This window comes from Gadus chalcogrammus, chromosome 19 (genome assembly GCF_026213295.1).
Source record: "Gadus chalcogrammus isolate NIFS_2021 chromosome 19, NIFS_Gcha_1.0, whole genome shotgun sequence".
Lineage (NCBI taxonomy): Eukaryota > Metazoa > Chordata > Actinopteri > Gadiformes > Gadidae > Gadus > Gadus chalcogrammus.
Window position 1 is genome coordinate 5,836,115 of NC_079430.1, and position 15,280 is coordinate 5,851,394.

The window sequence follows — 15,280 nt, forward strand, 5'->3', positions numbered from 1 at the left end:
AAATACATACATTAATACTGTACTGTACTTTTTCCTATCAAACTGGAATCGCCCGGCGGTAATAAAGCCTGTCTGCCCTTGTGTGTTCAGGTAAACACTACGGCGTGTACAGCTGCGAGGGCTGCAAGGGCTTCTTCAAGAGGACGGTACGCAAGGACCTGACCTACACCTGCCGGGACAACAAGGACTGCATCATCGACAAGCGCCAGAGGAACCGTTGCCAGTACTGCCGCTACCAGAAGTGTCTGGCCATGGGCATGAAGAGAGAAGGTACAGCACATGACGTTGAGGATCATGACTCTCCTTACCTCCTTTCCTTACCTCCTCCTCCCCAAGCCCCTCGCCTCCTCAAACCCCTTCCATCGTCGCCTCACTCCTCAAAACCCTTCCAACATCCCCTCACTCCTCGAACCATTCCATCGTCGCCTAAATCCTCAAACCCTTCGGTCGTCGCCTTACTCCTCGGACTCCTTCCAATGTCGCCTCACTCCTCGAACCCACTCCAAAGTCGCCCCACTCCTAAAGCCCCTACCAACGTCGCCTCACTCCTCGAACCCCCTCCAACATCGCCTCAATCCTCGAACCTCTTCAGACGTCGCCTCACCTCCTCGAACCCCTTCCATCCTCACTTCACTCCTCAAACCCTTCCAACATCGCTCCACTCCTCGAAACCCCTTCTAGCGTCTTCTCACTCCTCAAACTCTTCCCATGTCGCCTCACTCCTCTAACCCCGTTCCTACGTCACCTCACTCCTCAAAACCCCTTCCAATGTCTCCTTCCCCGCCACCCCAGCCCGGCCCATGAGTCTCATAGTCTCTGTGCGATGAGTCACCGATCGAACACTAGCACATGCGGTGATGTCACTCGTTTGGCTCACTTTCAACGGACGTCTTTGTGTGTGTGTGTGTGGACACGCACACTCCTTTTTCAACGGACGTCTGGCTCAGAACACCATCGAGGCGATGGTGTTCTGAGCCAGACGTCCGTTGAAAAAGAGCAACACGTGCAAACCCACGCAACCCACCAACCCTGTTTTAACACCTCCCTTTAGGACTTGTACTCCATTAAAAACTTTAATTTCACTTCGTTAGAGAAGTTTTAATGAAGTGAGGACTGTACAATTATTTCAAAATATCTTTTTATGGTTTTTTGTGACTTTACAGGCAGGACTTTGAGGGACAGACAGGAAAATGGGGGTGAAGGAGTGGGGGGGAATTGCTCAGGGACCGCAGCAGGTCAGAAACAAACCGGAGTCACGACAAGACGTATTGCCTGCATGGTTTGCACCGAGCGGGCTGAGCCACCAGAACGACCAGGCTCTTCAATAATTCAAGTGTTACAAAAAAAATCCTAGGATCTGTATGAGGTTGGTATTCACCAAAGCACTTCGCTTTAACAGAAAGGTCTCAGAGCCGAAGCCAAAGCAGGTCATGGAGCAAAAAAAACAGTTGGTGCTCTGAGTTAGCAGCTGATTGGACAAGCTGTGATCTTCTTGTAAAATATAAATGAGGTTCCACAGCGGAGGTGTTTTGAGGCGGGAAAGGTGTGAATTATAACACTTTGTGGCTGTTTTGGATATTGGCACCTCTTAGCACCTTTAGCCGTTAGCACGTCTGACTGACCACGTGCTAGCCCCTAGCATTAGCGGTCACCACCATGACCTACAGAACACATATGTAGTGTATGACTTTAAAGCTATCTTTGTATTGGCCTCTGGCGTCATTGTTCATGTTTGGGTAATTGTGTGTTTGTACATACTGTGTTGTATGTCTATAAGTTCAATGAGTTTCTTTCTCCGTTCCCCCCCCCCTCTCTTTTTCCACTCTTCCCTCTCTCCTCGCTCTCTCCAACTCTCCCCTTGCTCTCTCCCTCCCCCTTTCTCACCCTCCTCCCCACCCTTTCTCCTTGTGTCAGGGACCGAGGTGTGGAGTTACTCTTTAAGAAATAATCTTTAGAAGTGTGTCAGGATCAACCCAAGAGAGAAAAAGAGCTGAACAAAGCGAAGGGAAAAGAGTTTCACTTTCCTTCATGCATCCACATGTGTGTGTTTGCATGCTCACACATGTCTATATGCATGTGCGTGTGTGTGCGTGTGCAAGCTTTCCTTTCCTGTCTTGACCTTTACATGCCTCCCCCCACTGCTCCCCACTTATTTCACCCATTCCCCCTCTCTCCCCCTTACACATTTTATTTATATCATTGTGTGGCTTGGCTCTCCATCCATTCCAAGGTCTTATCATTTGCAGAGTTTTCACCTCAGAGTTTTCAGCCTAGAACCCCCCTTCCCTCCCTCCAACCCCACATCCCCCAACCCCCTCCCTCTCCCCCACACACTCCTCCCTCGTACCCCCAGGGCTGGGGGTACGCAGGGAGGCAGCACTAGCCCAACAGGCTAAGCGAATCTGCAGAAAAACAGGATTAAATGAATTTATGCTCCCCCAGTTGTAGGGCAAAGAGACAGAGGGAGAGAGGGAAAAGAGAGGGGGAGCTGGAAATAAAGCTAACATGATTTCAGCCCTCCTCACCTCTGTGTGACTCCGACGCAAAGCATTCTACCCTTGGGCTGACCTCCACATCCAGACGGCTGTTGCTCTCGAATGGGGCCCATTTCTCTCTCTCTGGTTCCTGCCTTTATGTCCACATAAAACCGTCATTTTCCCTTTTCCTCTGATTCCAACCTTACATTCCGCTAAAGCCCCCTTCTTCTCGTTGTTAGAGGATAGCTTTCCTTTCAAGTAAGAAATGTGTCAATTACTCTCTTGTTATATACCGAGTCCTCATTAAAGCGTCCTGTTCTCCAACAGGTTCTAGTCCACGTCCCTTTAAAACCAACATGTTTTTCTGTTAAAACCACAAGCCTTTTCTCTCTGATTCTAGTCTATGTCCTGCCAAACTCTTCTCTGTTCTCTCTCTGATTCTAGTCCTATGTCTTGCGAATCTCTTCTCTGTTCTCTCTCTGATTCTAGTCCTATGTCTTGTGAATCTCTTCTCTGTTCCCTCTCTGATTCTAGTCCTATGTTTCGGTCAACTCTTCTATGCACTCTCTCAGGTTCTAGTCCTATTTCCTGGTAAACTCTTCTGTTTTCTCTCAGATTTTAGCTTCATGTCATTGTAAAGTTTCAGTTTTCATGATCTATCTCATATTCTTTCCCTAGGATCGCTAAAGCCTTTTCATTTTTTTGGCAATTTCTTCAATTTCTTCTCTTTTCCTGGATCCACCCTCCCCCACCACCATCACCAACCCCTAATTCTGTCTTTGATGCTAACCTTACCTTCCCGTAAACCCCCCCAACTCCCCCAATCTTCTTGATGATGCTAGCCCTACGCTCCCGAAAACCCCTCTTTCCCAGAAACACGAAGCATGCTCTCACACCAAATCAACACACACACACACACACACACACACACACACACACACACACACACACACACACACACACACACACACACACACACACACACACACACACACACAGTGTCACACACACATACACACACATAGACTCACACTCACACGCACACCTGCACACACCCAATCCCCGATCCAAATACACACACACACAGCCAAATTCAGGATACATTCATATGTATATGCACACTCTCTCTGACTCTCACTCTCTCATACACACACACACACACAAACAGACCCAAATCAAGACACATTCATATGTACACAGGCACGCACACACATACACTCTCCAAATACACACTCACAGACCAAATCCCAGATACATTGAATATGTATCCACACACACGCATACGCTCCCAGGCATGCCTTTACAAAAAGTGTGATAATCGTAGGGAAAATAATAATGGTGTTCGTGGCCGTCCACACAATTCCCCCAATATGTTTCCAATATTACTCTGTATGTGAGACACGCGTGGAGACGACACACTGCCCTCCTTTGTCTTCTCACTCTGTTTTCTCAGCTTGCGCCAACTCGGCTTCCTGCAAACACACACCCATACACAACACACCAATAGAGCAACAAAGGGACACACACGCACACACACACACACACACACACACACATATACACAAGAGTGTACATCTTGGCTCACCTCGGGAGAATGGGGGAGTGGTTTCTGTTGCCGTAGCCACAGTGTCCGCTCTCTGCACACAAACCACTTCCGGTTCCTCCGGGCGTCCCAGCCAATCAGACGGTTGAACCAACCAGACCGTATATTTACGGGAATTGAAGGCATGGAAAAAACAAACAACTATTACTCACAAGGTCTCCATTGATGCACGCTAGGTCAGGTCTGAAATCCCTCCAGTCATGTCATCTCCCAGTCTGCCCAGTGACCAGACATGTTGGTGAATTGTGTTTGAATACCACTTTCAGTAACACTAAATGGGTTTTGGGTCCAGTTCCGAGGCAATAGTTATTTTGGTACCTTTCACATCAAGTGGAACTCACATAGATGTAGAACTAACAGATCATCTTGAATTCATAGCTATAGTTACATTAGTAACTATGCTTAAACTATTCAGGCAGTTTCATTGCTTTTTTTAATAACATAAAAATAAGTACAAGAACAAGCGATTACTGAGCTAGTAGCTCAGCAGTGTGACCAGTTGACATGTTACTTGCGACGGTCAAGAAAAAGAACAACGTCACCGAACCGAACATTGGCACCAAACTCTCGGCCCAGGTTAGACTCTGGCCTCTCGGTATTAAAGCTAGTTGAGGTCCATACCTATAGGTAATGGAGGTGCTGCACACAGTCCTTCTGGAGGAGCTACGTGGCTTATCAATCGTGCCTATAACGGTAAACAGAGAGCTTGCGTTTTCAAGGCTCTAAAATGCACCACGAAGACTCTCCAACTGGAGGCCTTTCACAGTTCCATTAGCCTTTGTTTGTGCCTGAGAAAGGTACGGATGTCTCGACTGCTCTCTCCGTCCACTCCAGCCGGAGCGTTTACCCATGACTCAAGTCTCTCAGCGCGATAATTATCAGCGTGTTCAGGTCGCACATGCTTCCCGCTCTCCAAAGCACATGGGCTGAGGCTTATGCAAACACTCCACCAGGTCCAGGGACATGCAGGAACGACACCGAGGGGCCGATGCGTAACACTCACATTTGCATTCAGATAAAAAAACGTATGCTTTTATCGAGAGGGTTCAAAATTGGAGGCAATTATCGCTCTGTGGATGCAATTAGTTAAAAAGGGATGTGGGGGGGAGGGGTTTATGCACAGACGGGCCATTTAGGAAGCATTTAGGACCAGTGCAGGCTATCCAATATGGGCTTGCATTAGCTTCACTGCTGCGGACAAAGAACTTTGTATTTTGGACAATGAATGCATAAGTAAAAGTACCCTCTTCTTATGGTCTAAATCAGCTCAACCTGCTCAGTTAAAGGAAGGTTTCCTATTTTTTCAACCTGGAGACGAAGTTCAGATCGTTTTGGGTTTAAAGGATTAATACGAAAGATTTTTGAGATTGGTCCAGTATTGAGCAAGCGCTCTGCATTCGCAATTGTTGAAAACGGGTTGCAATCTTATCCTTTGTAAAGGGCATCACCAGCAGTGGTCGTGAGGTGTTTACAGGCAGCAGTAGTGACCCAAACCAGTGTTGTTACACACAGCAGGAGTGACCCAAACCAGTATTATTACACACAGCAGGAGTGACCCAAACCAGTATTATTACACACAGCAGGAGTGACCCAAACCAGTATTATTACACACAGCAGGAGTGACCCAAACCAGTATTATTACACACAGCAGTAGTGACCCAAACCAGTATTATTACACACAGCAGGAGTGACCCAAACCAGTATTATTACACACAGCAGAAGTGACCCAAACCAGAGTTGTTACACGCAGCAGCAGTGATTTAAACCAGCATTGTAACCAGCAGCAGTAGTGACCAGTGATTTAAACCAGCATTGAGACCAGCAGCAGTAGTGACCCAAACCAGTGTTGTTACACGCAGCCGTTCAGGAGGAGCGGCAGCGGGCCAAGGAGAGGAGTGACGGAGAGGTGGAGTCCAGCAGCAGCTCCAACGAGGACATGCCGGTGGAGAAGATCCTGGAGGCGGAGCAGGCCGTGGAGCCCAAGACCCACACGTACACCGAGACCAACCTCGGGGCCCCGTCCAGCTCGGTGAGTGGAGTGTGTGTTTGTGGGGGCCCTTGTGAATCTGGGTATAGCCGTGGTGGCACTAGGGAGTGTATATCTACCTGTGCATGAGAGAGACTGCCTGTGTGTGGGTGTCCTATTTTTTTCTTTTGGAAAGAATGTGTGTTTAAAGTGATTTCACCTCAACAATGTGCGTTTGTACACAATGTATGCACACTCATGCACACTCACCACACACGCACACAAACTCTGCATACTTCCCACGCAGACACACGTAAACACACGGTGGGTTTGCGTCTCCGACTGAGCCAGTGGCTGTTCTGCGGTGCTTGTGGTATCGGCCAATGGCATCGCTGCCTGGGTTTTGGGGGGAACGTAATACCCCAACCCTGACCACAGCCTGCTGGTGGAATGTATAGATTCGACTGAGAGTTAGCCATTAGCATAAACTAACTGGAGTGGCATGAGAGACCACCCTACCCTCGCTGAAAGAGTGGAACTCTCTCTCTCCGCATTGACGTCTTTGCAGCGATGCAAGACTCATTTTGCTCCAATATGGTAAGTAGGAAATTACGTGTAGGGTTACTTTAGACCCTACATGTTATTTAGAGTTTGATTGCAGATGCATTTATCTAAAGCCACGCACATAGAATCAAATAAAAATCTGTCCTCAGTAGTCTGTACGTTAGGGCCCTATGCCCCTGAATATAAACTAGCATGTGCTCAATGCACTCAACTGAACTACATAAGGATTATTATAACAACAATCATTTCAACAACTATCTTGTGAAACTCTGCCCCCTACAGGGCATCACGATAACAACAGTGCATGAGGCTCTGCGCGAGTTCCTCTTATATCACCCCTGGAGCAACAGGGCGCCAGTTCACCTATGACCTTGAATCAAATCCCTGGTGGCGGTCTTATAGGCGTGTCCTCATCTGCCTCCTAACTACTGGCTGGCAGCCGCTGATGCAGAGTGCATTGTGGGACATGAATTATGCAACAGGCAGACTGTTCCTGAAAGCGTCGCAACGATGAGGGCTTCTACTTTCTCAGGAACGCTGGAGGAAGAGGAGGAGACGAAGAGGGGAGGAGAGGAGAGGAGGAGGGAGGGGAGGGGAAGGAGGGATGGGGGAGGATAAAGATGAGAGAGGGAGGGAGGGAGGGAGAAGGACAGAGGGAGACAGAGAAGAGGGGACAGGGAGGGAGGGAGAGGGGCGAGCGATGATGGATGGAGGGAGGGGGAGAGGGAGGGGGTGAGGATGCAGGGAGACGGCTAGCATGAGCCATTGGGCATGAGATGAGATCAGGAGTGAGTGAGAGCGGGGGGAACGAGAGAGAGAGAGAGAGAGAGTGGGCAGAGAGACATGTGAAGGCTGCTATGTGACCGATCATCACCACCAACACTACCACCACCTCTCCCTCCTCCTCCTCCTCCTCCTCCTCCTCCTCTCCCTCCTCCTCCTCCTCCTCCTCCCCCCGCTGTGCTGTTCTCCTTTAGGACCCACTGCCCCGTGCTGTAATTAATCACAAGCATCACACTGTGGGAGCACGACATCAACAGCACTCCGTCGCTCTGGGGGGGTCCCGGGGTCTGGCGGGGTGGTGCTGAGGGCGCAGGGGGCTGCGCTGGGTCTGAATGCAGTGTGTTTATCTCATAGTGACCCAGAACAGGAGTTAAACAGGCGGGAGTAACGGCGCCTTCCAGACACGCAAGAAAAGGCCCTCTTAGACAGGGGCGGGGGGAGGGGGTCATCTCTGTGGTGTTTTGCTATCGCTCTCTCTCTCCCTTTCTCTCTCTATGTCTCTCTCTATATTTATCTCTATTTCTCTTTCTCCATTACTCTCGCTTTGTATTTATCTCTCCATATTTCTCTATTTCCCAATTTCCCTCCATATATTGTTTGGTCTTCTACCCAACTTTTTCTCTCCCTCTATCTGTCACTTGTGCTCTTTCTGTGATGTTGTTGTTAATGGTTCAACTGTTTTTCACTGTGTCTCTATAATCATCATCATCATCTCCTACTATCTTTGTTTCATTGGCGGCAACATCTTTCACTCTGCTTTTCCTTCTTTTACTTGTTCTCTCTCTCTCTCTCTCTCTCTCTCTCTCTCTCTCTCTCTCTCTCTCTCTCTCTCTCTCTCTCTCTCTCTCTCTCTCTCTCTCTCTCTCTCTCTCTCTCTCTCTTACTGTTTTGTTTGGTTATTTTGGTCCACTTCTGTGTTTCACTCTATCTATTATTTTGCTCTCCCGCTCTCTCTCCCTTGCCTCCCCAATTTGTCTCTCTCTCTGCTGAACGCTCTGGTCCAACTTTCTCTTTCGCACTCCGCTATATCTTTCTTCTCCTGTTTTATTTCAATCCCAACCTTCTCTCTGACTCTCTATCTCCTATACTCTCTCTTTATCTGTCTCTCTTCTATTCTCTCTCACTTGCGTTCTCTCCATCTGCTTCAAATGTGTTGCTTTTCAGCTTTCTCTTACACTCGATTCTCTTTATCTCCATAATGTATTTATTCTGGGGCCAACTTTCTCTCTGACTATCTCTATTTCTCCTATTATTTCCCTACCTCTCTCACCCTCTCCCTTCCTGACACAGTGTGCTATTCAATATTCAGTCATGGCCTCCATCTTGAGCAAGATCCCCTGGAAGTGTGTCTTAATATCACCCAGGTGATAGTGAGTAGATCTATCGCTCCCTCCTCTCCCTCCTCCCCCTCAACTCCTTCTCCCCTTATCCCTCCTCTCCCTTATCCCCCTCCTTTTCCTCCTCTGTCCCCCCCTACCTCCTCCTCCTTTTTCTCCTCCTTTCCCCGCTCTCCCTCATCTCCCCCTGTCTTCCTTCCCCCATCTCCTCCCCCCTTCTCTCCCTCCTCCCCATCATCTTCCTTCTTCCACTCCTTCCACTCCTGCCCCCCCCCCCCTCTCCCCTCTCCCTCCTCTCTCCCCTCCCATCCCTCTCTCTCCGATTTAGGACAAAACTAATTCATTCACCCACAAATCCCAGTCCCTCTCTCGCTCTCACAAACTCTGTCTCTCTCTCTCTCTCTCTCTCTCTCTCTCTCTCTGTGTCTCTGTGTCTCTCTCTCTCTCTCTCTCTTCCTCTCTCTCTCTCTCTCTCTCTCTCTCTCTCGCTCTCTCTCTCTCTCTCGCTCTCGCTCTCTCTCTCTCTCTCTCTCTCCCCTCTCTCTCTCTCTCGCTCTCTCTCTCTCTCTCGCTCTCTCTCTCTCTCTCTCTCTCTCTCTCTCTCTCTCTGTCCCACGCTATGGCAACACTAATGCCTGAAGAATAATTAAAAATTAAAGGACTGACCTTAACTCCTCCTCAACTAAATGTGATGAACATTTCATGACCAACAGCCAAGTCTGGTGTCTCTACCCCACGCTGAGGTGGTGAAGGAGCTAAAAACGACACAGCTTAAACTTGAGAACCAAGCAAAACTACCTTTGATTTGGCCGGGAATGCCTTGAAGTATCCGTCGTCTCTTAGAGGGATTTTAAAATATCGACTTAGATTCACTTAGATACTCTGTCTCTGTTTCTCACCGTTTCTCTCTGTTTCTCTCCATCTTTTTCTGAATTAAACTTTAAGGTGTTTATTGGCTTTGGAAACGAGCCAAAGAATGTCCAAAAGTAATATGATTTTTAACAAGACCCAAAAATACAAAAATGGATCTACAGTGAAAAAAACTAAACGACGAAAACGTCCAAAAATTGCAGCAAATAAAAGATTCTAATCTGGTTCTTTCTCTCTCTTCAGCTGTCTTATCCTCTCTTCCCATCCCTCTCTTCCTCTGGCTGTCTCTGTCTACCTCCCTCTCCCATCTCTCTCCTCCTCGGGCTCGGTCACGGGGGACTCTTCTCGCTCTGCTCCTCTCCTCTCCGCTCGGCGTTCCAAGCCGCTGGCTGATGGATTTGGTGTTTTTTTCTCATGACTCAGACTTTGATTTGGTTTAGCCGTCGCTCCTCGGCCGTTCCCACCCCGCCCAACAGTCTCACGGCGTAAGCAGACAGACTGCAAGGGTTAATGTGGTGCCTCCTCCACCCTCCTCAACCTCTCCTCCACCCAGCCCTCCATCCCTAGACTCCCTGCAACATTGTACAGTAACACAATGCCCCGGGATTACTGCTAGATTGTCTGTCTGTGTGTGAGCTAGTTTTTATGTGTATGTGTGAGTTTGTGTTTGTGTGTGTGTGTGTTTGTGTGTGTGCACATGCATGTGTGAATTTGTGTGTGTGTGAGTGTGTATTTGTGCATATGAATATTGTGTGCATGTGTGTGTATAGTGTGTGTCAATCTGTGTTGTCACAGTCTTCATAATGTGTGTGTACATGTGTATAGTGTGTGTCTGTGCGTCCTCCTGTCTTCGGCAGCGCTGCAGACGGCAGACGGCCGTCAAAGCCTCATTAATCCAACATTCATGAGACTCGCTGTGGGTAACGAGAACTCTGGGAGTTGTATTCTTTTGTGGTGGGCGGCTCAACCAGCGCCTCGCCATGAAGAGGCTATTGTGTCCCTGTGTGTGTGTGTGTGTGTGTGTGTGTTTGTGTGTGTGTATGTGCTTTTGAGTGTGTGTATTATCTCTCGCCTCTGCTGGTGCCGTAGGCACCACCTTTCCAAACAAGCCCGCCAAATATGTTTATGTGTTGTTTTTTTCGAAATACAAGAAAAACTAAAACCCCAAAATTCCAAAACAAACTCTTGTCGTGGCGAGCAACACCCGACGGGGACCGTGACGCTGCTGGTGGTGGTGGTGCTGGTGGTGGTGCTGGTGGTAGTGGTGATGGTGGTGGTAGTGGTGGTGGTGGTGGTGGTGGTAGTGGTGTTGGTGGTGAAATATTCATGAGGCGCCTTTGTTGAGCTTTTTCTGCCCCTGCAGAAATACAAAGCACGTGACAACTTTCAATTTGAATCCAGTTTTTTGGAAACGCAGTTGTGGTTTGTGTGTCGGGTTAACTTTTCTGTGTTCTAAACGGCCGGTCTGTTTGATAGTTCACAGTCAGAGTGAGTCTCACACCGTAAGCGGTGAGGCGAGCAGGGGGGGAGGAGAGGGAGAGAGCCGGGTAATAGATGGATGGAGAGGGATGGAGAGAGCGAGAGAGGGAGAGTGGGCTGAAGAGAGTGTGATGGAGAGAAAGATTTAAAGTGAGAGTTGGAGTGAGAGAGAGAGACAAAGCGAGAGAGTTAGAACATCACTAGACAGAGGGATAGACCTGGAGATTAGTGAAAGGACCTCTTTGTTCTCCTTCATCTCGAACTAATGGTCTCATGGGAGCAACCGAGAGCTCTGGATCCTCCCCAGCTCCTACCATCGATCCGAGGGGTTTGGAGAGAGGAGTTGGGCTCAAGCTTTTATTGTGGGCTTCTCACACACACACACACACACACCCACATACACACACTCAGGGACGGAGAGGGTGTTTGAGGATGTTTACTTTGTGTTAAATTATGCACAGAGTCTCCTGCACGCGCTCAGCGTTGCTCTTTGTTTCCCAGAATACACCAGTGTAGGATATGAAGACCCATGGGGGGCGGGACTTCAACAAACTGCTCTGTGATTGACAGCTGTGTTTTTTAGGGATATGTTTTCCCTCGTCGGTGGATTTGGATTTCGAGGGTTGAGTCGCAGGCCGGTCGCCTCCGAGTCGGAGAGATACCTTCGGGATACGAGGAGAATAAAATGAATTAAAATTAAAATTAATTTTGAGCTCTTATCCGTGTGATGGACATTTCCATAAACCCAGTGGAGAGGAGGGGGGCTTGAGGAACGTTCCAGTTGGCGGGGCGGAATACGGCCCTGATGGCCAATCTAATTGGTCGTTTTTTATCAGTATTAATTCATTAATTGATCAGTTAAATTCAATGCGGATTGCTGAGGAATGAACCAGGCCGGCAAAAAAAAAAAATGCAAAACTGCTTGCCCAAAGAAATTTTGCCAGACACAATATGCATGGTATAAATGTTAACGTAAATAATGACAGTAGAGATTAGCCTGTATTTAATCAGTCTAGACTCGAGAAGCACTGAATTGGTGCTTTGTTGCTGTGTGAATAACAGCTCTGCTCGTGTAGGACTGAATGCCACTCCATCTGAATAGGATCCTTTATAAGTGATTGCATTGATATGATTCAAAACCGAAACGATATATAAACACATAAAGAACTTAAGAGGATCATTCATTTCATCCGTAAGCCCAACGCACAGCGCCTATCTTATGTGTCTGCCCTGTAATCCCGGTTCCAGACTCAAAGTTCTTCACATGCTGCATCGCACCATGCCCCCTGAACCTAAACCCCTCTTGAGGGCAGGGAAGACTCGTCTTATCTTAAGGATGCAGATGTTGTGTCATTTTTATTTGCTTTGTTCCCCGGGGATCTCTACCTTGTGGTGCGCCCGCTGCACCACACATCCCCCCAATCTAAACCCAGCAGGACGGAATACAGATTCCTGAATCACAGCTGTCAATCATCCTATCCTAAGAGTACAATGAAAGAAAGAAAGACAGGAAGACGAGAAGAGAGATGAAGGGAGCAGCAGAGCCGCCAGTGTAGACCCTCGCTAAGGGCTGACTAGGGACCCTCAACACTAGTCACACAGCGGGGGGTCATGAGTTAACTACATGCTGCTCAGAAGGGAGGCGTGTTTGTGGATGTGTGTGTGTGTGTGTGTGTGTGTGTGTGTGTGTGTGTGTGTGTGTGGGTGTGTCTGTGTAATGTAATAAATGTGTGCACAATATGTATTTGGCTGTGTGAAGTTTCTGTGATGTGTGTGTCTGCGTGCGTGCGTGCGTGCGTGCGTGCGTGCGTGCATGCGTGTGTGTGTGTGTGTGTGTGCGTGTGTTTCTCTGTGCAGGACCTGATTCAGTTAGACTCAATGTTTTAAAAAAAGACCGTAAAAAATGCAAATACAATCATTTGAACCTCTTGATAACAATGTTCTCTCTCTCTCTCTCTCTCTCTCTCTCTCTCTCTCTCTCTCTCTCTCTCTCTCTCTCTCTCTCTCTCTCTCTCTCTCTCTCTCTCTCTCTCTCTCTCTCTCTCTCTCTCTCCCCCCCTCCCAGCCCAACGACCCGGTCACCAACATCTGCCAGGCGGCGGACAAGCAGCTGTTCACGCTGGTGGAGTGGGCCAAGAGGATCCCCCACTTCTCAGAGCTCCCCCTGGACGACCAGGTTATCCTGCTGCGAGCAGGTCCGTCCCCCATCACAGTCCCCCATCACAGTCCGACATCACATCCTCTGTATCACATCTAGAACCGGTGGTCCGTCCCCCATCTCAGTCCCCCATCACATCCTCTGTATCACATCTAGAACAGCAGGTCCGTCCCCCATCACAGTCCCCCATCACATCCTCTGTATCACATCTAGAACAGCAGGTCCGTCCCCCATCACAGTCCCCCATCACATCCCGATATCACATCTAAAACGGTCTGGCCATCCCACATCACTCTTTAACTATTTCCTTCATAACAGTTCATTCTTACATCCATAGTTGTAAGAATTATAATAGCATCCTCCACGTGTACATTTTGCTCACAGCTATTTATATTCCAATCAAAATAAAACCAAACTAAAAATAGAAATTACAATAAAAACAATAATAAAATTATATATATTATATAATATTTAAGGAACATCTCAAACATTGACATGCAATTTCATGCTGTTAATATAGTGGTGTTTTAACAAGACAATATTTTTAATATACTCAAGGATGAGTAGGGGCCTTGAGGAGGGGCAAACTGTTGACTCAACTCTATCATCAACCTATCAGCAATAATCATTACATGAATACATGAGTGAGGTAGCAAGGTTAAAAGAGACACACACACACATACACACACACACGCAAACACACATATCCATACACACACACACACACACACACGCATACAAACACAAGCACAGTATGTATGTCTATAATGGCAGGAGTGTTTGGATCATCCAATCAGAGAGTATGAAGCTCAGAGTGAATCATCTATTATTCCTGTCCCAGCCAATCAGAACGCGGCCTTTTGCAGGCCTCTGACAGCACTCTGCTGCCTGCCTGTCAAACTGAATTAAACCAGTGTGTGTGTGTGTGTGCGTGTAGTAGTAGAGTGAGATATAGTGATGATGGAGCGAGAGAGAAAGGGGACGACGACAGTGACAGGGTAGAGAGAGGCGAGAGAGACTATCATCCTCTCTGTCTCTATGTGTCTCCCTCTCTATGAGCACTCAGGCCTCTCTATAAATAGCCTCTTTAGTTCTGCTGTCTCACAGTCAAAAGCATCCTGCCCTAACCATCGCCACGGAGACAGAGAGGCTGTTGCTAGGCAGAACAATTAAAGGAGCCATGTCCCTCTCTCTGTCTCTGTCTCTCTCTCTCTCTCTCTCTGTCTCTGTCTCTCTCTCTCTCTCTCTCTGTCTCTCTCTCTCTCTCTCTCTCTCTCTCTCTCTCTCTCTCTGTCTCTGTCTCTGTCTCTGTCTCTGTCTCTGTCTCTCTCTCTCTGTCTCTGTCTCTGTCTCTCTCTGTCTCTCTCTCTCTCTCTGCTGCTCCATACTGGCCGCTTCAGCGTGTCAAACCACTTGCACATCCTCATCGTGATGGCAGGCGCAGCTCATCCCTTTAGCACGCCCTGCCATGTCAGGCTTAATTGATTTATTGAAGCTAAACTCACAAACACACCCACAACACACAAAAACACACACACACACACACACACACACACACACACACACACACACACACACACACACACACACACACTCCTGCTCTTGCCTCCTCTCCTCTACATTGTTGGCAGTTTATTTATTTGTATTTATTATTGGGTTGAATGCGTTGTGAACTTTACCGTTGGGAGTTTCCTGCTAACTAATTATATTTTTCTCTTCTCTTCCTTTCTATTTCTCCCTCTTTGTCTCAATCCATCTCTATCTCTTTCTATACCCCTCTTTTTATCCATCCATCTCCCCTTCCATCTCTCTTTTCATCACCCTCCTCTAATCCACCCTCTCTTCACCTCCCTCTCTCTCTCCCCTCTCTCCCCCCTCTCTCCCCCCTCTCTCCCCCCTCTCTCCCCCCTCTCTCCCCCCTCCAGGCTGGAATGAGCTGTTGATCGCCTCCTTCTCCCACCGCTCCATCTCGGTGAAGGACGGGATCCTGCTGGCCACCGGGCTCCACGTGCACCGCAACAGCGCACACAGCGCCGGCGTGGG

At 48.2% G+C, this 15,280-nt stretch overlaps 1 protein-coding gene across 1 annotated transcript in view; it reads left to right on the forward strand.

Moving 5' to 3' along the window:
• Positions 1 to 15,280, forward strand: part of LOC130372170 (retinoic acid receptor RXR-alpha-A) — an 83,159-nt gene that overhangs the window by 52,778 nt on the left and 15,101 nt on the right. The window contains exons 5-8 of the mRNA XM_056577992.1: positions 91 to 270; positions 5,940 to 6,109; positions 13,145 to 13,274; positions 15,163 to 15,280. The exon at positions 15,163 to 15,280 is cut by the window's right edge and continues 15 nt beyond it. Of these exons, the coding sequence (XP_056433967.1) occupies positions 91 to 270; positions 5,940 to 6,109; positions 13,145 to 13,274; positions 15,163 to 15,280 (598 nt within the window). The remainder of the gene's footprint in view (positions 1 to 90; positions 271 to 5,939; positions 6,110 to 13,144; positions 13,275 to 15,162) is intronic.